The sequence below is a fragment of the Oncorhynchus clarkii genome, chromosome 25 (genome assembly GCF_045791955.1).
Source record: "Oncorhynchus clarkii lewisi isolate Uvic-CL-2024 chromosome 25, UVic_Ocla_1.0, whole genome shotgun sequence".
Lineage (NCBI taxonomy): Eukaryota > Metazoa > Chordata > Actinopteri > Salmoniformes > Salmonidae > Oncorhynchus > Oncorhynchus clarkii.
In genome coordinates this window covers 36,730,463-36,754,065 of record NC_092171.1, presented here as the reverse complement: position 1 = coordinate 36,754,065, position 23,603 = coordinate 36,730,463, and the positions used below count along the sequence as shown (strand labels likewise).

The window sequence follows — 23,603 nt, the reverse complement described above, 5'->3', positions numbered from 1 at the left end:
TTCTTGTAATTTAACCTTTGTTCAACCTCTTTCTTGTAATTTAACCTTTGTTCAACCTCTTTCTTGTAATTTAACCTTTGTTCAACCTCTTTCTTGTAATTTAACCTTTGTTCAACCTCTTTCTTGTAATTCAACCTTTGTTCAACCTCTTTCTCAGAACACGTTTTACCAAACAGTAGGTTGTAAATACACAGAACAAAAATATAAACGCAACATGCAACAATTTCAACTATTTTACTGAGTTACAGTTCATATAGGGAAATCAGTCAATTGAAATAAATAAATTAGGCCCTAATCTATGGATTTCACATGACTGAGCAGAGGCACAGCCATAGGTGGGCCTGGGAGGGAATAGGCCCACCCACTGGGGAGCCAGGCCCAGCCAATCAGAATATGTTTTTGTCCACAAAAGGGCTTTATTACAGAAATACTCAATTTCATCAGCTGTCCGGGTGGCTGTCTCAGACAATCCCGCAGGAGAAGTAGCTGGATGTGGAGGTCCTGGGTTGGCATGGTTACACGTGGTCTGCAGTTGTGAGGCAGTTGGACATACCGCAAAATTCTCTAAAACGACGTTGGAGCTGGCTTATGCTAGAGAAATGAACATTTAATTCTCTGGCAACAGCTCTGGTGGACATTCCTGCAGTCAGTGTGCCAATTGCACGCTCCCTCAAAACTTGAGACATCTGTGGCATTGTGTTGTGTGACAAAACTGCACATTTTAGAGTGGCCTTTTATTGTCCCCAGCACACGGTGCACCGGTGTAATAATCATGCTGTTTAATCAGCTTCTTGATATGCTACACATGTCAGGTGGATAGATTATCTTGGCAAAGGATGTGTAAACAAATTTGTGCACATAATTGGAGAGAAATAAGCTTTTTGTGCGTATGGAACATTTCAGGGATCTTTTATTTCAGCTCATGAAACATGGAACAAACACTTTTCATGTTTCGTGTATATTTTTGTTCAGTGTATTATGTAGTATGATTAGTACACAGTATTTACTTTTGGTAAGTACCAGGCACGAAAGATTTTGGACACAGCCTCTACACTAGTCTAAAGACAGTTTGTGAAGGAATAGTTGTGTTCCAAGATGGCCACTCAATTTAACGCCCATTTCCAATTTGACCAATTTTATGAAACTCGGCAGGATTGTAGAACCCAACAACAGTAACTGGCACTACTATTAGGCCTACTTCTACCACTACTACTACTGTTACTACTACTAATGTTATTACTACTACTACTACTGTTGTTACTAATAGTACTGCTGCTACTACTACTACTGCCGTTACTACTACTACTAGTACTACTACTGTTATGACTACTACTGTTATTACTACTAGTACTACTACTGTTACTACTATTACTGTTATTACTAATAGTACTACTACGGTTACTACTACTACTGTTATTACTACTAGTACTACTACTACTACTACTGTTACTACTACTGTTATTACTACTGTTATTACTAATAGTACTGTTACTACTACTACTGCTGTTACTACTACTACTAGTACTATTACTTCTGGGCTACAGTTACTAAAGGCTACTGTCTCACTACTATTTATAGTACAGTCATATCTATATTGGCTCACATTTTTACAACATTAGCCTCTAACTATTTAGACTTCTAAACTTCTTCCACTACCATAACAATCCTTCTGGACATCTGAAGCAAGTCAAAATGTTTCTTCATGATAATTATTATGATGAACTGATGCTAGGTGCAATGCTGTGGTTATGGACCTTCCATGTGGTGGTGTTGTAGACCCCAGCCACTGACCCATCTGTCTCAGACGCTCCTCGAAGATGGGGACGATGCGTTCGTCGGTCTGATGTTCATCAGTAGGTTCACTCCACAGGAGACTGTCTCCACCGGCATCTGAATCACACAGGACACAAGTATGCATTCATAAAGCTTTTATAACAGTTATATGAGATATAACATCTGACATAGGCAGACCTCTCCACTGACACAGACCTCTCCACTACAAATGCCCCAGCCAAATACATTCCTGATAGAATACATCCCTACAATGATTCAGTCCAGGAAAGAAGAATGAAAGCAAGCATTAGCATATATTAAATCACATTTGGTCAATATTGTACCAGTCAGTGATTCCTGCTAATGAAAATTGTCTAGGGTGGGATGTTTATACTGTTGGCGCATACAGCGTACTACATGACACTAATTAACCCTGTTTCCATCCAAAAATTAATGACAGCTGTGATTGAAACAGGAAGTTATTGTATTTTTTAAATGCTGACAGATTTATTTGTTCAACATGGTGGGATCTTTTTGAGTCTAAAATTAATTATGCGAGAAATGGCTATGGCATCCTCAGAGCATGTGGAGACCAGCTGGCTGGAGAGTTTACGGACATATTCAACCTCTCCCTTTCCCAGTCTGCTGTCCCCACTTTCTTCAAGATGTCCACCATTGTTTATGTACCCAAGAGAGCAAAGATAACTGAACTAAATTACTATCATGAAGTGCTTTGAGAGGGTATTTAAGGATCATATCACCTCCACCTTACCTGAAACCCTAGACCCAATTCAATTTGCATACCGCCCCAATAGATCCACAGACGATGCAAACTAGGTCATGGACTTCCTGATGGGGCGCCACCAGGTGGTGAAGGTAGGAAGCAATGACTCACCTATGCGTAGCCACGCACACCTCCAATTCAATCATCAAGTTCGCAGACGACATAACAGTAGTAGGCCTGATTACCAACAATGATGAGACAGCCTACAGGGAGGAGGTGAGGGCCCTGGCGGAGTGGTGCCAGGAAAATAACCTCAACCTCAACAAAACAAAGGAGCCGATCGTGGACTTCAGGAGACGCCCTCATCTGGACCGCAGTGAAGGTGAAAAGCTTCAAGTTCCTCAGCGTACACATCACTGACAATCTGAAATGGTCCACCCACACAGACAGTGTGGTGAAGGGGGCTGAAGAAATTTGGCTAGGCCCCTAAGACCCTCACAAACTTTTACAGATGCACCATTGAGAGCATCCTGTCGGGCTGTATCATCGCCTGGAATGGCAACTGCACTGTCCGCAACAGTAGGGTGGTGCGGTCTTCCCCACGCATCACCGGGGGCACATTGCCTGACCTCCAGGACATCTACAGCACCCAATCTTACAGGAAGGCCAAGAAGATCATCAAGGACATCCATCACCCGAGCCACGGCCTGTTCACCCCGCTATCATCCAGAAGGCGAGGTCAGTACAGGTCCATCAAAGCTGGTACCGAGAGACTGAAAAACAGCTTCTATTTCAAGGTCATCAGACTGTTAAATAGCCATCACTAGTCGGCCTCCACCCAGTACTGAACTTAGTCATTGTCACTAGCCGGCTACCACCCAGTACTGAACTTAGTCACTGTCACTAGCCGGCTACCACCAAGTACTGAATTTAGTCACTGTCACTAGCCGGCTACCACCCAGTACTGAACTTAGTCACTGTCAATTGCCGGCTACCACCCAGTTACTCAACATTGCACCTTACAGGCAGCTGCCCTATGTACAAAGACATGGAATCACTGGTCACTTTAATAATGGAATGCTAGTCACTTTAACAATGTTCACATACTGTTTTACTCCTTTATATACTGTATTGTAGTCAATGCTCGGAGTGTCATTGATGGTTGCCATGGAGGGCGTGAGAGCTGAGTACTTCTCCATTCCTCCATCTATAGTGAGGAGCAGATAAAGAACAATGCCTTGTTGTATGACTGATAGAGAACACTATTGTTCCCTTCAAAAGGGAACTAGTATTGTACTTTACACAAGAAATGTATTCCGAGCATAATGCACTTTCTTTTTCAAAAATGATTGTTATAATTTTCTGTATCGAGGCTTTTGTTAAGTACACTTTAAATAAATAGTGATTTGTTTTGTTTTCTCACACTGAGTAGGTGTAACACCACAGTACTTGTTCACTTTGTTTCAACAATAATTATTGTTTAATGCATTTTATCTGAACAGACGAAGTGCATTTTTTCTTCCTTTCTTTATGTGTTTTCTCACAAGAAGCAGAACCTGGTGAAACAGCTGGCGTTGGAGAGCAGGTGTCTAGAAACCGGTTTACCTGCCTTGGGGCCAGAGAAACAGACAGGGGTGTTTCTGTGTTCATTTATTTACTGACACACAGTCAGGGAAAAACAAGGTAAAACACACAGTCAGAGAAAAACAAGGTAAAACACACAATCAGAGAAAAACAAGGTAAAACACACAGTCAGATTAAAACAAAGTATAACACACCAGCAGAGAAAAACAAAGTATAGAGTATAAATTGACATCCATATACCATTTATCCTGGTTTGAAAGAGGTCGTACATCAAATAATGTTGGAAAATAAATTATACAGCTAAGAATATTTTACAGCACTACTCTCCTCTCTGCTTTTATGTCTTAAACATACTGTAGGTGAGAAATGAGCCGAAGAACATCTCTGTCTGTGCTGAGTACATCAGTAAGGTAAAAGAGGTTCCCTTGGAGATGGTGATGGAGGAGACGACACAGAGCGGCGTGCGTCTGTTCCCCAGGCTCAACACATTACTCAGAGCCTGAACAACTAAGTCCTGGATTCAATCCAAGGCACGTTTACAGAGAGCAGCGTAAGCGTGGTTCTTGACTTTTAAAGGTAATTTATGCTTGAGTTGACAAAGTTTACATTGAGTGTGATCTCCACGGACGTCAGGGAAATTAACTTTCAAAGGCGCATTGTTGGATTACCAGTGTGCTGGTCTATAAAACGCCTTGGATTGAATCTCACCCTCTCTGTGAAGTCCCTCAATCACCATGGTCTCACCTTGGTAGTAAATCAGTAAGAATGTAGAGGGAAATGAAAGGTCTACAAACTGAAAGGTTTAAAAAAACAATGTTCGAGATTGAAATGTTTCAGTATTTATGTTAATATACCACACTGTTATATAATATAAACTAAATAAATATGATACATGTAATTATCTAAACACGACCAGATCTTTTACATAAAACATTATGTGTGACAATGACACTTTCTGTTGACCTTGTCTATCTGTCTGTTATCTTACTAGAAAAACCAATATTGATCGAAACAGGAGCTTTTCCCACAGAAGTGCTGCATTAAGGAAAATGACGTGATAGCACCTCGCGTCCCACTGTGTAATCTACAGTACCACCCTGTTGAAGTCGTGTGACCTCACACGGCATACTGTAACAGACATACAGTACAGACTGGGAAGAATTCTTTGCTCTCATAGGGTAGAGAAACCTCTCTTGTCCATAGAGTCTTTAGCCCCACTAGTGATCTGTCATGACAGACTGTTAACAAATCTCAATTGAGTAGTTAGCCAGCACATGCTAGATTTTGTACAGGGTTCTCAAATAACCTCCATGGTGGATTCAGTCAGACAATCTCCCATAGTGGTCCCTATAGTTCAGTCTCAACCCCCATGGTGGTAGTGATGTCAGTCCGTGGGGTCCTGACACTGCATGCAATAGATCATCTCCTCTGCATACTGCTCTACCTGGATGGTGATGCTGGAGAAACCAAACTCTGACTGGAGCAGCTTGGTAGCATCCATGAGTACCTGTTGGGGACTGGCATCTTCCTCTTTAGAACAAAACAAACAGGAATATGGATTCTATTATTTTTGGTGAGATTTTTAGTCACATCAACACAAAGACAAACCACCAATACTGAGGTGTTCCTGATTAACAACTGACAGAATATTCAGAGGTGTGTGTGTGTGTGTGTGTGTGTGTGCGTGCGTGCGTGCGTGCCAGTACGTCTGTCTGACCATGAGTGTATTGTACAGACAGAGTATTGTAGTGTTAGTCTGTGCAAGCATGTGCGTACCTATAGCCACGTGTACAGAGAGCTGTGACTGGCTCAATGTGAGGGCCCACATGTGGAGGTTGTGTGTGGTCTTGACTCCTCTCAGCGACAGCAGCATTTCTCTCACAGTATTGAAGTCGATACCTTTAGGAACCCCTGTAGAAAGTCCCACAAGAAAACACTAAGGGTGCTTATGATAACATTCTATACAGTGAGACTACTACATCCAATAACCATGTTACAATAGCCTTTAATGATCTTTTTTGTTTTTGTTTGACTTGGTCACACACTTTCAGGGTCCAGAATGATAAATACAGAGGCCAAAGTATTTACTTCAAGGTTTGGATGATAACCTGTGTACTCACCTTCCATGAGTATCCTGAAGACGTCCTTCAGGATAGTGACAGTTGTTCCCAGCACAAATACAGAGAACATGAAGGTACAAATGGGATCTGCTATTTTATACTGAGGCTGTTGGGGATAAAAAGAGATGACACGTTCAAATCAAGCCGTCGTTTTCCTCTAAATATTAGCCAGAGTTGCCGGTATAGCCTACAGTAAGTATGGTTAACGTATTCTGCTGCATAAATATCTCATCCTACCGTTCGCCTGTTGATGGCTGGGCTTTTCTGAGGAATAACTGTGAAGGCATTTTGCTCCACTATGAGCTAAAAGGAATAAGGCAAGTGAAGTCGACAGCATCACTGACCCAGAAGTGTATAATGGTAGCAGCCAGCAGTACCCCCAGACTCTGCAACAGATCCCCTACTGCATGGATAAAAGCCGCTCTCACGCTGGTGTTGCCATGGCCACCAGGGAGTCCGTGAGAGTGGCCGTGTGACAGGTTGACTGTATTGTCATGGGGTCGGTGGTAGGAGGGACCGTGGCTGTGACTGGACTGATGGAGGATTAGGGCCATTCTTCACAAACAAACAAAGCCTATTGTTAGAAGAGCAGCCAATTATCTACAACTGACCAGGTCTCGTCCAGATCTTTTTATTCTGTATTGCCAAGTCCTACAATTACCATAGCAGTGGGCAAGAGAGCACAAACAGATCTGGGACCAGTCTATGTCTCTCACACCTTCACAACCAATCCCATGAAGGCCAATAAAAAATTTATATTGACAAAACAGACATTCTTAGCTTTACTCACAAGACATTGACCCCCACAGCACAGCCTGAGGTAATGAGCATGATCTGGCTGTGGATCTCAAAGTCATCGTTAAGGATCCTCTGAACGGCGATGAACACCAGCACCCCTGTCACAGCCCAGATGGACAGCACTGACAAACAGGCACCCAGGATTTCTGCAGAACATCATAGGGACGATAAGAAATGGATTCATATTATATCATGTATATGTGATACAGCCAACATTCAAGCCACATTGGAAGTAAACAATGTAGTGGAAATTTCCTGTATTTACCAAATCATGAGACCAAACCACCACACAAGTCAGAGTTATCATAAAGTCCATCTTTAATTATATGAGCTCCATCACAACCCTGTGACTCTCAGATCAATTCAGTGTCTATAAATGAATTCTCTGAGAGTGCTTACAAAACAGTTCTTAGTATCATTTATAGCCAAGACACACCCCTCTCAACTCACATGACGAATAACAGATCAGAACATTACAAAGGAAGACTTTACTTGAGAGAGGAGTGTCCCATAGCCAGACAGCATTAGCTATAAATTATCGTTCAGTTTGCTCTCCTAAAACGAGGTTCTACTTCTCGTTCTTGGTACAACATAGTACCAAGACATTACCTCATCCATTAGCATATATCAAATACACCCCTCCTGGACATGCTCACGGAGACACAGTGACTGGCACACAGACATTGTGGAGCCAAGAGATAATTGGTTGCCCCTCAATCACCCCTTCACATGGTTTAAAAGATATGTTTACATATGAAGACAAGCTTGACCTCTCCCCTCTCTGCGGCCCAAGTAACTGAACCCTGACAGAGAACAGATAACTGCAACCGGCCAACAGTGTTATCCAAAAATAGACATTCTAATGACATATCTCACATAAGCATGCAATAATATAAATAAAACATTTTTATTTATAAATGTAACCTAAATAATTCTGATTCTGCCACGACAACAATTAGAAACTTAACTTCAATAGTGTATTTTAATCACAATGACCACTTTCAGAACACACGTGAACATGAAAGACTTATTGGGAATGATATCTGGTCATATCAATGCTGACACATTGATGTTCCCAGGAAATTAGAGAAACGTTTACTAAAGGTGTCAACTAATTGACTCCCTATTCACACCCCCTGTACAAAAAAAAACACATCAAAATCTACAATAGTAAACTCTCCCAAACTGAATCACTGAATCTCCCAAACTGAATCACTGAATCTCCCAAACTGAATCACTGAATCTCCCAAACTGAATCACTGAATCTCCCAAACGGAATCACTGAATCATAGACTGTTGTTCAACTACAAAGGATAATTGTTTTGCTTCCCTATCCAAATACACACCGAGAGTGGTAATTGTTATTAAAATATACATTATGGAAAGTTTCATCTTTTGAATGTACTGAAGCTCACTGAAACATGCTCAGGAAAGTTCATCTGACTTGTGGATAAATTATATTCAGCCTCAGAACACTTTTCTGAAACGTGTGTGTGTGTTTCATTTTCTCTTTCCTCACAGGTGGCTACACGGCACACATTCTGGCCGTCATGACCGACGCTGCTCATCTCCTCACAGAGTTTGGTAGCATCATGGTCAGCCTCTTCTCTCAAGGCATATTGACACATGGTGTCAGTTCATCTGACTAAAACAAGGCATATTGACATATGGTGCCAGTTCATCTGACTAAAACAAGGCATATTGACATATGGTGCCAGTTCATCTGACTAAAACAAGGCATGGTGCCAGTTCATCTAACTAAAACAAGGCATATTGACATATGGTGCCAGCCTGAGTTCTTATAAAGTTCAACCAACCTGAGCGATGCCAGCCAAAGTTCATGGTTTTGGTGGGAGGTCTGGAGGAGACCCATAGAGAGAAGAGGCTGACCATGATGCTACCGAAGTCTGTGAGGAGATGAGCTGCGTCGGTCATGATGGCCAGACTGTGTGCCGCGTAACCACCTGTGAGGATAGAGAAAATGAAACACACACACGTTTCAGAAATATAATTTATCCACCAGATTGAATATTTTACAAGTTGAGTAAATAGGAAAATCTGTGCTCCAAAATGCATTAGTTTCTTTCTGTTTTCTGTCTCCATTATCTTCTTCATGTGTCATTATTTATCAGAATCTTACCGATCACCTCTCCAACCATGAAGACCAGGCTGACAACAGATGCGATGATGAGTTTCCTCTTGGCCAGCTGCTTCTCACGACTCTCTGTCCACGAAGCCCTGTCGTTCTCATGGCAGTGACCAGTAGCAGTAACAGGATGCCACCGGACAGCTGCAGCAGTTCTGTCTCCAGTCTCTGCTGTTGGACTGGGACATTTGTCTTGCTCAGACCCAGGGAATGACCTGAGAGAAAACGTCCCAAGATCAAGTTGATTTGTCATATAGAGTGGGTCATGGAATAATACATACAATGGAAAACTTACTCACTAGAGCTCTCGTATTAAAAACATCAAGAAAGTTTGGGACAAAACACACAAATATGTATGACAATCAGCTACTTGGGTACATTTAATGATAACTAAGCACTTGGAATGCATGTTCTGTCTAGGCTGTATTTCTTTCACACAGAACCACACGTAAATCTATCAACTATAAACTGATAACGGAGTTGTCCATTTATCGATTCGTGCAAATTGGACTGAACAGCTGTTAACTGAGATGAAGATAATGCAACATTAAAATAGTAACTGTTCCTAACATAGGCCTTAAAGGTTGTAAATAAAATAACCACATGCCCCAGTAATGGCATGGAGTATGTTGTAGTATCATCCTGGACGAGACGGTGTTTCTGAGAATCCATAATCTCCTTCAAAACAGCTCCTGAAAGTTTAGTAAGAATCAAAACGTAGGCTTAAACAGTGACTATACAACCAAAAGGAAAACGCCACTGTCCTTATGATATCGCTGCCTCTCCGACCTAATTCCGTCAGCCTCTCAAACATTGATCTGGTTCATGCCTGCGCCTGCTGAAAACCTGACACCTGTTAATCAGGTGTGGTGTTTGTATGGACACTGGGAGATAACTGACTAGGGGCCATGATTACACAATCAACCTATCATAACAGGCCAAGTCACTCCAAGTCAGTTGTCTATTGTGGCTACTGCTACTCATTGTGTATCAAGCATTGATAGTAAATAAATTAGGTATCAAGTCTCATGTTTTTCTGGATCACAAGCACCTTTACACACATTTATTTATTGTAGAAGTATGGTATTGTCATGAAAAATAAGTTATGCAGAAGATATGAATAGGCAAACAATTGATCAGAATCCCCAATTTATTAATCATATACACACACACACACACATAAATATATTTTACAGTATGAACAGTATATAAAACTGAAAGTAGGATAAAAAAAAAAAAATGTTTATTAAAAGCAAGGCCTTTGTTCTATCCATATTAGGTCGAGTGAACAATTACGGAAAGATTATTTTGACCTGCATTGGAATTTTGACAGTATTCACTGAAACTGGTGAACTACAACAGAAACCCACTTTAAAATATGTGGATTGCTGGTGTGTGAGACAACGCCTTTCAACAACTGTCATTAATTGTTGTCCAAGTGTTTAAAAAGTCTAGCGGGTGTACGTGGGAAGCGATTAATATAAACAAATATATATAGTGTACAGAAAGGGAATTTGACAGGTGTATCCAGACCACACAAGATTAGATCAAAAGATATAGAAAATCATTTGGTTCAGGAATACAGAGAGAGTTTTAAATGACAACATCTCCTATATTATTACACACAGAGAAAAAAAAAACAGGGAGGTATGAGAGAGACATGACAAAAAAAACAGTGAGCACATATGTGAGTTCAGGACTGGGGTTGGCATACAGAATCCTACAAATTGGAATCACAAGCTTTGGAAAACTGAAAATAAAGCCTGAACAAATATTGCTCTGTAGCCTACAAACAAACATATATAAACAACACATTCAAACTTTGAGCATTTCTTCACATAGGTTAAAGTTGCAGTTATTGGCAGACCACAGCAGCCCTTACTATGACAGTGGTTCATTATGCTAAGAAGGCGCTTAAAGTGCACATTTATTTACAAATTCAGACTCAGGCTGTGTCTCAAAATGGCACACTATTCCCTATATAGTGCACTACTTTTGACCAGAGACTTATGGGCCCTGGTGAAAAGTAGTGCACTACATAGCGGAGGTCAAAAGGTAGTGCACAAGACAAGAAGCCATTTGGGAGATGTCAGTTTCGATTCACTCACCCTCTCTACATGGTCCATTAAGCATACATAGAAGCCGTTACCCTGTACATACTGTTTCGTACTATTTAAAAATTCCAATTTTTCAAATCTACAAAAAGATCGCCTGCGCATGAAGGTAAACTTGGCAGTTGGCACAATCATAAGAATGTACGACTCTTGTAAACATAGACCACAACTGGCAATTGAAATGAGACATATACAGTCTTATTATTAAGATAACAAAATATAAATCCACATACAGTGCCTTAATTATTCACACTACTCGACTTTTTCCACATTTTGTTGTTACCCGCAGAATAAAAAATGTATTACATTTAGATTGTGTGTCGCTGGCCTACACACAATACCCCATAATGTCAAAGTGTAATTATGTTTTTAGACATTTTTACAAATTAATAAAAAATGAACAGCTGAAATGTCTTGAGTCAATAAGTATTCAAGCCCTTTGTTTTGGCAAACCTAAATAAAGTTCAGGAGTAACAATTTGCTTATCAAGTCACATAAGTTGCATGGACTTATGTGACGTAATTTGTATTTATTTTTTAAAGCACACATTGAATATCCCTTTGAGCATGGTGAAGTTATTAATTACACTTTGGGTGGTGTATCAATACACCCAGTCACTACAAAGATACAGGCGTCCTTCCTAACTTAGTTTGCTGGAGAGGAAGGAAACCGCTCAGGGATTTCACCATGAGGCCAATGGTAACTTTAAAACAGTTACAGACTTTAATGGCTGCGATAGGATAAAACTGAGGATGGATCAACAACATTGTAGTTACACCACAATACTAACCTAAACGACAAAGTCAAAAGAAGAAAGTCTGTACAGAATATTACAAAACAGGCACTAAAGTAAAACCTGTGGCAAAGAAATTAACTTAATGTCCTGAATAGAAAGTGTTATGTTGGGAGCAAATCCAACACAACACATTACTGGGTACCACTCCTCATATTTTCAAGCATTGTGGTGGCTGCATCATGTTATGGGTATGCTTGTCATCGGCAAGAACTAGGCAGTGATTGCTATTTTTAAAAAATGGAATAGAGCTAAGCACAGGTAAAATCCATGAGGAAAACCTGATTCAGTCTGCTTTCCAACAGACACGGAGACAAAATCACCTGTCAGCAGGACAATGACCTAAAATACAAGGCCAAATATACACTGGATTTTCTCACCAAGATGACATAGAATTTTCCTGAGTGACCTAGTTACAGTTTTGACCTAAATCTGCTTGGAAACCTACGACAAGACATGAAAATGGATGTCTAGCAATGAGCTTAACAGAGCTGGAATATTTTTTTAAGGAATAATGTGCAAATATTGGACAATCCATGTGTGCAAAGCTCTTACCCAGAAAGACTCTTTAAGTCGCTGCCAAAGGTGATTCTAACAACTATTGACTCCAGGTTGTGAATACTTATGTAAATAAGATATTTATACATTTAATTAGCAAAAATGTCAAAAAACATGTTTTCACATTGTCATTATGGGTTATTGTGTGTCAATGGGTAAGAAAAAGTCAGGCTTTAACAGAAAATGTGGAATAAGTCAAGGGGTATGAATACTTTCTGAAGGAACTGTACATGGCTTTGGCCACATATAGTACAGAGGGTTGACTGTAAGCATTTAAGCACCTGCCACTGATCCCCAGAAACTGATCACAGTATTTTCAGTAGAGTGGACCATCTTGGTTGGCAGTAGCAGACTGGGAAGACTAGACTGGTCCCATGTCTTACCAAGTCCCTATGACCATAGGAGTTAGCAAAACAGCACTAACAGATCTGGGACCAGGCTATGGGAAGACGCCTCGCTAACAGGTTCTTACTGGTCCGTTGTGGTGAATATAGGGTCAGAGTGGTTGGATGCAGACTGGTCGTGGTCGGACTCTGCCTTCTCAACAGCAGCAGAATGAGGTTGGACCACAACGGGTTGATGTTCACCTGCAGGGAGAACAGAGATGTACTGTTAATTCACTGAGCTCTTCTCGAGCAGGCAGTGATTTCCTATTAGATTGATAGATCTAAACACATACTTATATTAGCTCATATGAGATGGACGTTTGTGCTCTTCTTGTTTTGTTTTACACAACCACTTCCATTAGTAACGATCCTCATCATCCACAATTCCATACCATGTTTACCATGTAGATTAACTGGCAGTAAACAAAAACATTGCCTTAATTATGCAATCATCATCGCAATCAAACAAGGAAGCAGGCTTGCAATGGATGAAAGCAATGACATTACTTGTTGCATTAGTTACATTAGTTATTACTAGTTATTACAGCTAGCACATTCAGCACTAAAATACCAAATTGGTAAAAGAGGCCAAAACAAGAAGCATATAGGTTGATAAACTGCAGGGCCTTATCTTCAATGTTGGGGAGTAACGGATTACAACAACAAAAAAAATCACTGTAATCGGTTACTAGCAAAAATATTGTAATCAGATTACAGATACGTTTGAAAAACTAGAGGATTACTTCGAGGATTACTTCTAAAATTCAGAAAGGTTGTTTGCGAAATTTTTTGCCACCTCTGTTTCCCTCAATGACTTTCAAATCAGCATAGAAAAGGCGGAAGTTTAAGTTTGTTCCACCTGAGTGAGTCTGACCACAAGTCAGAGACCACTATGATGTCAGAGACCACTATGATGTCAGAGACCACTATGATGTCAGAGACCACACAAGTCAGAGACCACTATGATGACACACCAAATTGTGTTTGATGGATCGCGGGAAAAGAGTAGGAATGGGCTTTTGCAGGCTACAGTTCAAGCTGTGTCTTCCAATGGTGCGACTGCTGTTGGCATCCAAAGATGATCCAACTTGAATAAACGCTTGGAGGTCAGGATGACACCAGTGATGTAGTCTACGGCGATATGGATATCACTTACTATTGATATCTACATAGGGCATTGATGTGAATCACACGGCTGCTCTCTCATTTAGCCATTTGCGCCTTACGGATTGTGGTTGTTGTGGATGGCTGTTCACAAATCTAAATGTGTATTTGAACTCAATAATGGTTGAATTCAAGAAGTTTAAGCTGCCTATCAAATCACTGTTTTTGAAACCAGTGGACAGCCAGTGACTGGAATAGGCCTAATGGAGACATGCCCAAACATGCACACTTAAAAGGGGCAATGTATAGTTGCTACATCCATTTTTGGACTTATAAATAATGAATTTAAAAAATATATATTCAGTCAAAAGTTTGGACATCTTTATTTGATGACTAGGTGCGTCCAAACGTTTGTTTGTTTGTTTGTGTGTGTGTGTGAATGAGAGGTCGACCGATTTAAATCGGAAAGGCCGATTAATTAGAGCCGATTTCAAGTTTTCATAACAATCGGAAATCTGTATTTATGGACGCCGATTTTGCCGATGCAATTTTTTTTTGACACCTTTATTTAACTAGGCAAGTCAGTTAACTTCTTAATGTATAGGGGGCAGCATTTTCACTTTTGGATAAATAGCGTGCCCAATTTCAACTTCCTGCTACTCATGCCAAGAATATAAGATATGCATATTATTAGTAGATTTGGATAGAAAACACTCTGAAGTTTCTCAAAAACTGTTTGAATCATGTCTGTGAGTATAACAGAACTTATGTAGCAGGCAAAACCCCGAGGACTAACCGTTCAGAATGTTTGTTTTGTTTTTTTGAGGTCTCTGTCTGTTCATTGCGTTCTCATTGGGAAACGATATTTCTTAGGAACTTGTTTTCAGTTCCTACCGCTTCCAGTGGATGTCACCAGTCTTTGGAATTTGGTTGAGGTTATTCCTTTGTGCAATGAAGAAGTAAGGCCATCTAGGAACTGTGTAACACTGTTGAGAGTTGCACAAGACTTGAAAATGTTTGTCTTCCTGTATTGAACACAGATAGACCAGTCTTCAATTTGATCGATTATTAACGTTTAAAAATACCTAAAGTTGTATTACAAAAGTAGTTTGAAATGTTTAGGCAAAGTTTACAGGCAACTTTTGAAATATTTTGTAGTGACGTTGCGCAATTTGGAAGCTGTTTTTTTCTGGATCAAACGCGCCAAATAAATTTACATTTTGGATGTATATGGATGGAATTAATCGAACAAAAGGACCAATTGTGATGTTTATGGGACATATTGGAGTGCCAACAAAAGAAGCTTGTCAAAGGTAAGGCATGATTTATATTTTATTTCTGCGTTTTGTGTAGCACCTGCAGAGTTGAAATATGCTACTCTGTTGTGTTGTTTACTGTTGTGCTATCATCAGATAATAGCTTCTTATGCTTTCGCCGAAAAGCCTTTTTAAAATCTGACATTATGGCAGGCAATATTAACCAGGTGAAATTGTGTCACTTCTCTTGCATTCATTGCACGCAGAGTCAGGGTATATGCAACAGTTTGGGCAGCCTTGCTCATTGCAAACTAATTTGCCAGAATTTTACATAATTATGACATAACATTAAAAGGTTGTACAATGTAACAAGAATATTTAGATTTAGGGATGCCACCCGTTAGATAAAATACCGAACGGTTCCGTATTTCACTGAAATAAACGTTTTGTTTTCAAAATGATAGTTTCCGGATTCGATGATATTAATGACCTACGGCTTGTATTTCTGTGTGTTATTATGTTATAATTAAGTCTATGATTTGATAGAGCAGTCTGACTGAGCGATGGTAGCCAGCAGCAGGCTCGTAAGCATTCATTCAAACAGCACTTTTGTGCGTTTTGCCAGCAGCTCTTTGCAATGCTTCAAGCATTGCGCTGTTTATGACTTCAAGCCTATCAACTCTCAACGATTAGGCTGGTGTAACCGATGTGAAATGGCTAGCTAGTTAGCGGGGTGCGTGCTAATAGCGTTTCAAACACCACTCGCTATGAGACTTGGAGTAGTTGTTCCCCTTGCTCTGCATGGGTAACGCTGCTTCGGGGGGTGGCTGTTGTCGATGTGTTCCTGGTTCGAGCCCAGGTAGCGGCGAGGAAAGGGATGGAAGCTATACTGTTACACTGGCAACACTAAAGTGCCTATAAGAACATCCAATAGTCAAAGGTATATGAAATACAAATTGTATAGAGAGAAATAGTCCTATGATTCCTATTATAACTACAACCTAAAACTTCTTACCTGGGAATATTGAAGACTCATGTTAAAAGGAACCACCAGCTTTCATATGTTCTCATGTTCTGAGCAAGGAACTGAAACGTTAGCTTTCTTACATGGCACATATTGCACTTTTACTTTCTTCTCCAACACTTTGTTTTTGCATAATTTAAACAAAATTTAACATGTTTCATTATTTATTTGAGGCTAAATCGATTTTATTGATGTAATATATTAAGTTAAAATAAGTGTTCATTCAGTATTGTTGTAATTGTCATTATTACAAATAAATACAAATAAAAATGTCTATTATTTTTATTTTAAAAAATAAATACAAAATTTCATCGGCTGATTAAATCGGTATCGGCATGTTTTGGTCCTCCAATAAATCGGTGTTGAAAAATCATAATCGGTCAACATCTAGTTAGTTAGTTAGTTAGTTAGTTATTTAGGATGTATACACACTTGAAGAATATAACTTATAAATGACTCATGAGTTTAGTTTGACTGTCACACTCCATCAGAACCCAAAATGTGCTTGTTTTATTCCAATATTTGTAAACATTGTAAATGTAAAAAAAAAAAAACACTGCATAGCCTCATAACATGGTTAAAACAATAATTGTTATATCATGTATGTTCAGTCTTTGCATCCACAGCTCTGTCTATTAACCTGAGAGTGTTTACATTTCTCAAGGCCCATCCCTCCTCTGTTTTGGTAAAAAGCTGAGGGGTGTCCATTTTGTTATTGTTTCATCTGTGGATTTGCCCTTTAAACAGTGCATTTTATCAAGATATCATCGCCACCAACAAAAAGGTCAACAACAGGCCTATAGCAAACGCAGCATATGGCATTCATGTTTCACATGTAAATAACACTTTTCAGCAGTGCTCAAAGCATGCCATTCCATGAGCGTAGATCTCGAATCAAGGTGCCCAATCAGTCCTCCGTGACAACAAAATCATAACAACAGAGAAGGGCTGGCTAGTAAGTCTTTCGTTTTGGGGTTATGCTCAGGTAAAACAATTTGGCTAATCTATAGTTCCATATTTACTTATCCTATTCTTGAAGATCAAGGGGTATAACATTTATTGGAATGACTGGAATTCTGATAGACTGGTTTTTAATATAAAGATATAATTTAATAGTATTATTATATGTAGTAGAAAGAGATGGGTTAGAAGAAGCCTACATAACCAACCAATAAAGTAAATTTTACATCCATTGATGGCCAGCTATGTAAACTTTAACATTGATTGATCCTGCAATAGATGTCGTTCAATTGGTAACATACATTTGTGTCTTCTTCCATGCCTCTTAAGGGGAAAGTAACAATCTAAAAGTAACAATGTAATTAGATTACATTACTGAGTTTGAGTAAATCCAAAAATTGTTACAGATTACAATTTGACAGGTAACAAGTAATGGATTGAATATAGAAAGTAACCCACCCAACCTTGACAAGCTGCTAGAGTACAAATTTTAATAGGTGTAAACAGTAAGCACGTAATACAGTATACAAAATTAGTTAAAGCCGACCCAGTTTGGAGTTTCACCTGAGTTGCCAGAGGCTGAACTTGGGCCTGGCTGAGACATAATTATAATCTCACCACTGGTTGTAAAATGAAAAAACATTTTCAGACTACTTCTACTTCCTCCCTCTCACCACGTTATAGTGCACCGGAACCCTCTCACCACGTTATAGTGCACCGGAACCCTCTCACCACGTTATAGTGCACCGGAACCCTCTCACCACGTTATAGTGCACCGGAACCCTCACACCACGTTATAGTGCACCGGAACCCTCTCACCACGTTATAGTGCACCGGAACCCTCTCACCACGTTATAGTGCACCGGAACCCTCTCACCACGTTATAGTGCACCGGAACCCTCTCACCACGTTATAGTGCACCGGAACCCTCTCACCACGTTATAGTGCACCGGAACCCTCACACCACGTTATAGTGCACCGGAACCCTCTCACCACGTTATAGTGCACCGGAACCCTCACACCACGTTATAGTGCACCGGAACCCTCTCACCACGTTATAGTGCACCGGAACCCTCTCACCACGTTATAGTGCTCCGGAACCCTCGCAGCACGTTATAGTGCTCCGGAACCCTCGCAGCACGTTATAGTGCTCCGGAACCCTCGCAGCACGTTATAGTGCTCCGGAACCCTCGCAGCACGTTATAGTGCTCCGGAACCCTCGCAGCACGTTATAGTGCTCCGGAACCCTCGCAGCATGTTATAGTGCTCCGGAACCCTCGCAGCATGTTATAGTGCTCCGGAACCCTCGCAGCATGTTATAGTGCTCCGGAACCCTCGCAGCATGTTATAGTGCTCCGGAACCCTCGCAGCATGTTATAGTGCTCCGGAACCCTCGCAGCATGTTATAGTGCTCCGGAACCCTCGCAGCATGTTATAGTGCTCCGGAACCCTCGCAGCATGTTATAGTGCACTGGAACCATTTCAGTGATGTAATTGTTCATCTAAACAAAGAGAGGGGCTGATTCTAAAACTAATTTCTAAAGATGTACAGCAGGAATCATCAACTAGATTCAGCCGTGGAACGATTTTTTTCCTCAAGCGGATGGTCATAATTAAAAATTTGTAGACTGTAAATTGACCGTATGAAGCCCAAACAGATATAGCGTTTGACTAAAACATAATAATTTCAAACCTTGCTTAGAATTGTATACCATCACATACCATGCATTCGGAAAGTAGTATTCGGAAAGTATTCAGACCCCTCGACTTTTTCCTTATTGTGAATTTGATTAAATTGTCCCCCCCCACCTCATCAATCTACACACAATAACCCCATGATCCAAAGCAAAAAAACAGATTTAGAAAAGTCTGCAAATTTATTGAAAATAAAAAGCTTAAATATCACATTTACATAAGTATTCAGACTTTCTACTAGGTACTTTGTTGAAGCACTTTTGGCAGCGATTACAGCCTTGAGTCTTCTCGGGTATGAAGCTACAAGCTTTGCACCTGTACTTGGGGAGTTTCTCACATTCTTCTCAAGCTCTGTCATGTTGGATGGGGAGCGTTGCTGCACAGCTATTTTCAGCAGGTTTTCATCAAGAATCTCTCTGTACTTTGCTCCGTTCATCTTTCCCTCTATCCTGACTAGCCTCCCAGTCCCTGCCGCTGAAAAACATCCAGACAGCATGATGCTGCCACCATGTTTCACCGTAGGGATGGTGCCAGGTTTCCTCCAGACATGACGCTTGGCATTCAGGCCAAAGAGTTCAATCTTGGTCCTTTAGGTGCCTTTTGGCAAACTCCAAGCGGGCTGTCATGTGCCTTTTACTGAGGAGTGGATTCCATCTGGCCAATCTACTATAAAAGGCCTGATTGGTGAAGAGCTGGTTGTCCTTCTGGAAGGGTCTCCCATCTCCACAGAGGAACTCTGAAGCTCTGTCAGAGTGACCATTGGGTTCTTGGTCACCTCCCAAACTTCTTCCATTTAAGAATGATGGAGACCACTGCGTTCTTGGTGACCTTCAATGCTGCAGACATGTTTTGGTAACCTTACCCCAGATCTGTGCTTCGACACAATCCTGTCTCGGAGCTCTACGGACAATTCCTTTGACCTCATGGCTTGGTTTTTGCTCTGACATGCACTGTCAACTGTGGGACCTTATATAGACAGGTGTGTGCCTTTCCAAATCATGTCTAATCAATTGAATTTACCACAGGTGGACTTCAATCAAGTTGTAGAAACATCAAGGATGGCAAAGGCTCTGAATACTTGTGTAAATAAGGTATTTCTGTTTTTATTTTCTATAAATTGGCAAAAATGTCTAAAAACCTGTTTTCGCTTTGCCTTTGTGTGTAGATAGATTATTTTTTTATAGTGAAAAGTGAAACAGAATTTGGAATGCACTATAAGTACATAACAATGCTTAAACCACATCAGGAGACAATTTGAGGTCTAGTGCAGTTACCCTGCGTGCAGACACCTAGCACGGTTGTTTGGTTGGTTGTTCCTATAGCACAAGTTGGAGTTTGCAAAAGAAAAGGCTACTGGACTGATGCGAAAAATCATGATATCACTCTGACAGGTAGGCTACTTTGTAGCTACTGTTGTTACCATTTAATAGAAAAGGTTTTTAGGAAAGCCTTTCCATCTATCAGAAGACGGTTAGGCGTCGCCATATTTTTTCTATTTGTTAATTGTTTTAAACCTGGACGTTTTACTTCATGGAGGCAAGTCTTACCTTACTTGAAAGTAGCCTATAGCCAAAATCCCACCATAGAAACATGAAGGCAATCATTTTTATATAGACTTACATATGTGTTCTCCTGTTCTACTGGTTTTCTTTCATTGTCTAGCAGCCAAAGGCATATCCTAGTCATATGATAGTGATAGTTGATCATGATATTTTTCGCATATTTAAAATCACCCCCTATTTCTAAATTTCTAACAGATATTTTCATCTCTGTCCATGAAGAACTACCGTCGTCCGTACATTGCTGTGCCTAAAATGTGAAGAAATAATAGTTCAACAACATTTTAAGCTAAACATTCTGATCTGTTCCATCAGCCTCATTCATTGAAACGGCGTAAACCTCCACTACACTACTTTGATACGCATCAGTGGGCATTAAGAATTATACACAATATACCACTGCCCCTTCCCCCACTCACCCCTGTCCTGCTCAGCTCTGATCTGGGCCTCAAGGTCCTCTGGGTCTACGTATGCGTGCTCCTCGTTCCCCGGTGGCTTGCACTTCCCACAGCAGAAGCAGCAGAAACAGCAGCAGCAGCAGCAGGTGAAGATCCCACAGAACACCATCAGGGTCTGGAAATACACAGAGGATTTTTGTCACACAGGGCACAAGTTTTCATGCATACACTTCTAAGTGTTAAAAAAAAACTGTAATACAGAGTTTTGTTTTATTTCAACACTAATAATGAGTAATGATTAACATACAGTACAATTTAGCAATGCCAAGGTCGTGAGTTCATTTCCAACAGGAATCAAATGCTTATAACAACAAAACATTACAGTATGCACTCATTAAGTGGGTACAATAAGTCTCTTTTGGGTATAGCTGTCTGCAGGGTAGCCTAGTGGTTAGAGTGTTGGACTAGTAACCGAAAGGTTGCAAGTTCGAATCCCCGAGCTGACAAGGTACAAATCTGTCGTTCTGCCCCTGAACAGGCAGTTAACCCACGTTGAAAATAGGCCGTCTTTGAAAATAAGAATTTGTTCTTAACTGACTTGCCTGGTTAAATAAAGGTAAAAAAAAAAAAGTGCATATGTATGCAAATGTGTATAGGATCTTAAAGACTTCTTGCCTTGAACCAGCACTTGTGCATGAGGAAGTAATATTTAACACTCTCGTCTCCAAACTGCTCGGCCACATAGAGGCCCATGGAGCCGTACTCGTCATAGACCTTCCTCTTGGTCTCGTCGTTGAGGATGGAGTTGGCATTGTTGATTTCCTTAAACTTCTCAGCTGCCTCGGGGTTGTCTGGGTTCTTGTCAGGGTGATGCCTCAGTGCTAGTTTCCTGGGAGAAGAAGGCAAATATGTAGATTTTTACTGGAAATATTCCAAAAAAGAGGAAAGAACAGCAGCGTCAGGACAGCTTTAGTTCATGGTGCTTTTATTCAGAAAGCCAACGCGTTTTGATCTGTTCTGTAGTCGTTCACTAAGCTTCTGTCTGTGGTTGAGAGGTTGATACCTGTATGCCTTCTTTATTTCTTCTTGCGAAGCCCCCTTCTCCAGTCCGAGGACCTTGTATAGACCGTCTCCTGCGGTGGACATCTTACGCTGAGGCCTTTGGTTTGGTTCCGCCATGTTTTAGATCTGCAACAGTGATAAATACGACAGGCGTGACAGGTATGCTATTAGGACATTGAGAAAGAGTTTGCTTGTATTTTGAGTTTTAGCATATGAGACAAGGACGCAAAAAAAATAAAAAATAAAGTGCTACATTAGGTTACTGTATGTATTCATCTTCCACTAATGAGTCCACTTACCTATCCCCAGTGGGATACTTAAGAAGTACTCTCAAGTATTTTTTACTTAAGTAGTTTTTTGGGGTGTCTATACTATTCATATTTTTTACTCCATGTATTTTCCCTTGGAACCCAAAGTATATTTTTTATGCTTAGCAGGGTAGGAAAATGGTCCAAAGCACACACTTATCAAGAGAACATCCTTGGTCTTTCCTACTGCCTCCAATCTAGCAGACTCACTAAACAGAGAACATCCTTGGTCTTTCCTACTGCCTCTGATCTAGCAGACTCACTAAACAGAGAACATCCTTGGTCTTTCCTACTGCCTCTGATCTAGCAGACTCACTAAACAGAGAACATCCTTGGTCATTCCTACTGCCTCTGATCTAGCAGACTCACTAAACAGAGAACATCCTTGGTCTTTCCTACTGCCTCTGATCTAGCAGACTCACTAAACAGAGAACATCCTTGGTCTTTCCTACTGCCTCTGATCTAGCAGACTCACTAAACAGAGAACATCCTTGGTCTTTCCTACTGCCTCTGATCTAGCAGACTCACTAAACAGAGAACATCCTTGGTCTTTCCTACTGCCTCTGATCTAGCAGACTCACTAAACACATCTGTTTCGTTTGTAAATTAAATGTAAATTTGTTGGCGTGTGCCACTGACTATTTGTAAATAAAAATAAGGAATGTGAAATGATCTACAATTGAACTTGTTATACTTAAGTATTTTAGCAAATTACATTAACTTTTGATACACACGTATATTTAAAACCAAATGCTTTCAGTCTTTTACTTGAGAAATGTTCTGTTGAGGTATCTTTACTTTTACTCAAGTATGACAATTAGGTATTTTTTCAACCAATGCCTACACCACAAAACCATTCACATTCAATCAAACATGCTCCGGACGTTGAATGAACATCTGTAGCTTGTTCATTTGAGGCTATACAAACATTGTTGAGAAAAAAGTAAAGAAATAATTCGCCTTTAAAGACTGAGCCTGAAACAGGTTGTAAGAAAGGTACCTTCAAACTTAGATAAACTAAGCATGAAAATATGGTACCGTTAAGTGTATAAGGTGAACAATCACACCGCTACATTCATTCCACTTTCTTTCGACGGGTTTTTTAGTGTCCCTAGAATCTTTGTCCACGACCGCACACTTAATTTTACGCATTTGCCAGTTTAAAAACAAACAAAGTGTAGACTCACATAAAATGACCTCCCTCCCAAAACAAAACTTGACGGTGACCTCAGGAAGTCGAA

At 40.4% G+C, this 23,603-nt stretch overlaps 1 protein-coding gene across 1 annotated transcript; it reads right to left on the bottom strand.

Moving 5' to 3' along the window:
* Nucleotides 1-4,132: 4,132 nt before the first annotated feature.
* On the bottom strand, nucleotides 4,133-23,595 carry LOC139383430 (proton-coupled zinc antiporter SLC30A2-like). Its single transcript, XM_071127979.1, has 12 exons — nucleotides 23,550-23,595; nucleotides 22,056-22,180; nucleotides 21,668-21,881; nucleotides 21,014-21,167; nucleotides 13,083-13,197; nucleotides 9,140-9,360; nucleotides 8,817-8,963; nucleotides 6,992-7,145; nucleotides 6,546-6,756; nucleotides 6,202-6,307; nucleotides 5,858-5,992; nucleotides 4,133-5,611 (listed from the first exon to the last, which is right to left on the bottom strand). Exons 2-12 carry the CDS (start codon nucleotides 22,169-22,171, stop codon nucleotides 5,466-5,468), a joined length of 1,719 nt encoding a protein of 572 aa, XP_070984080.1. The 5' UTR covers nucleotides 22,172-22,180; nucleotides 23,550-23,595; the 3' UTR covers nucleotides 4,133-5,465.
* Between the last annotated feature and the right edge of the window lie 8 nt (nucleotides 23,596-23,603).

What these genes read in the sequence shown, in the direction of transcription:
- LOC139383430 (XM_071127979.1), bottom strand. Translation starts at nt 22,171, where the DNA reads ATGGCGGAACCAAACCAAAGGCCTCAGCGTAAGATGTCCACCGCAGGA. An exon ending in GCTGTGGGGGTCAATGTCTT is followed by an intron (nt 6,757 to 6,991) that starts GTGAGTAAAGCT and finishes TTGTTTGTGAAG; the next exon opens with AATGGCCCTAATCCTCCATC. An exon ending in CTACCATTATACACTTCTGG is followed by an intron (nt 6,308 to 6,545) that starts GTCAGTGATGCT and finishes TATCCCCAACAG; the next exon opens with CCTCAGTATAAAATAGCAGA.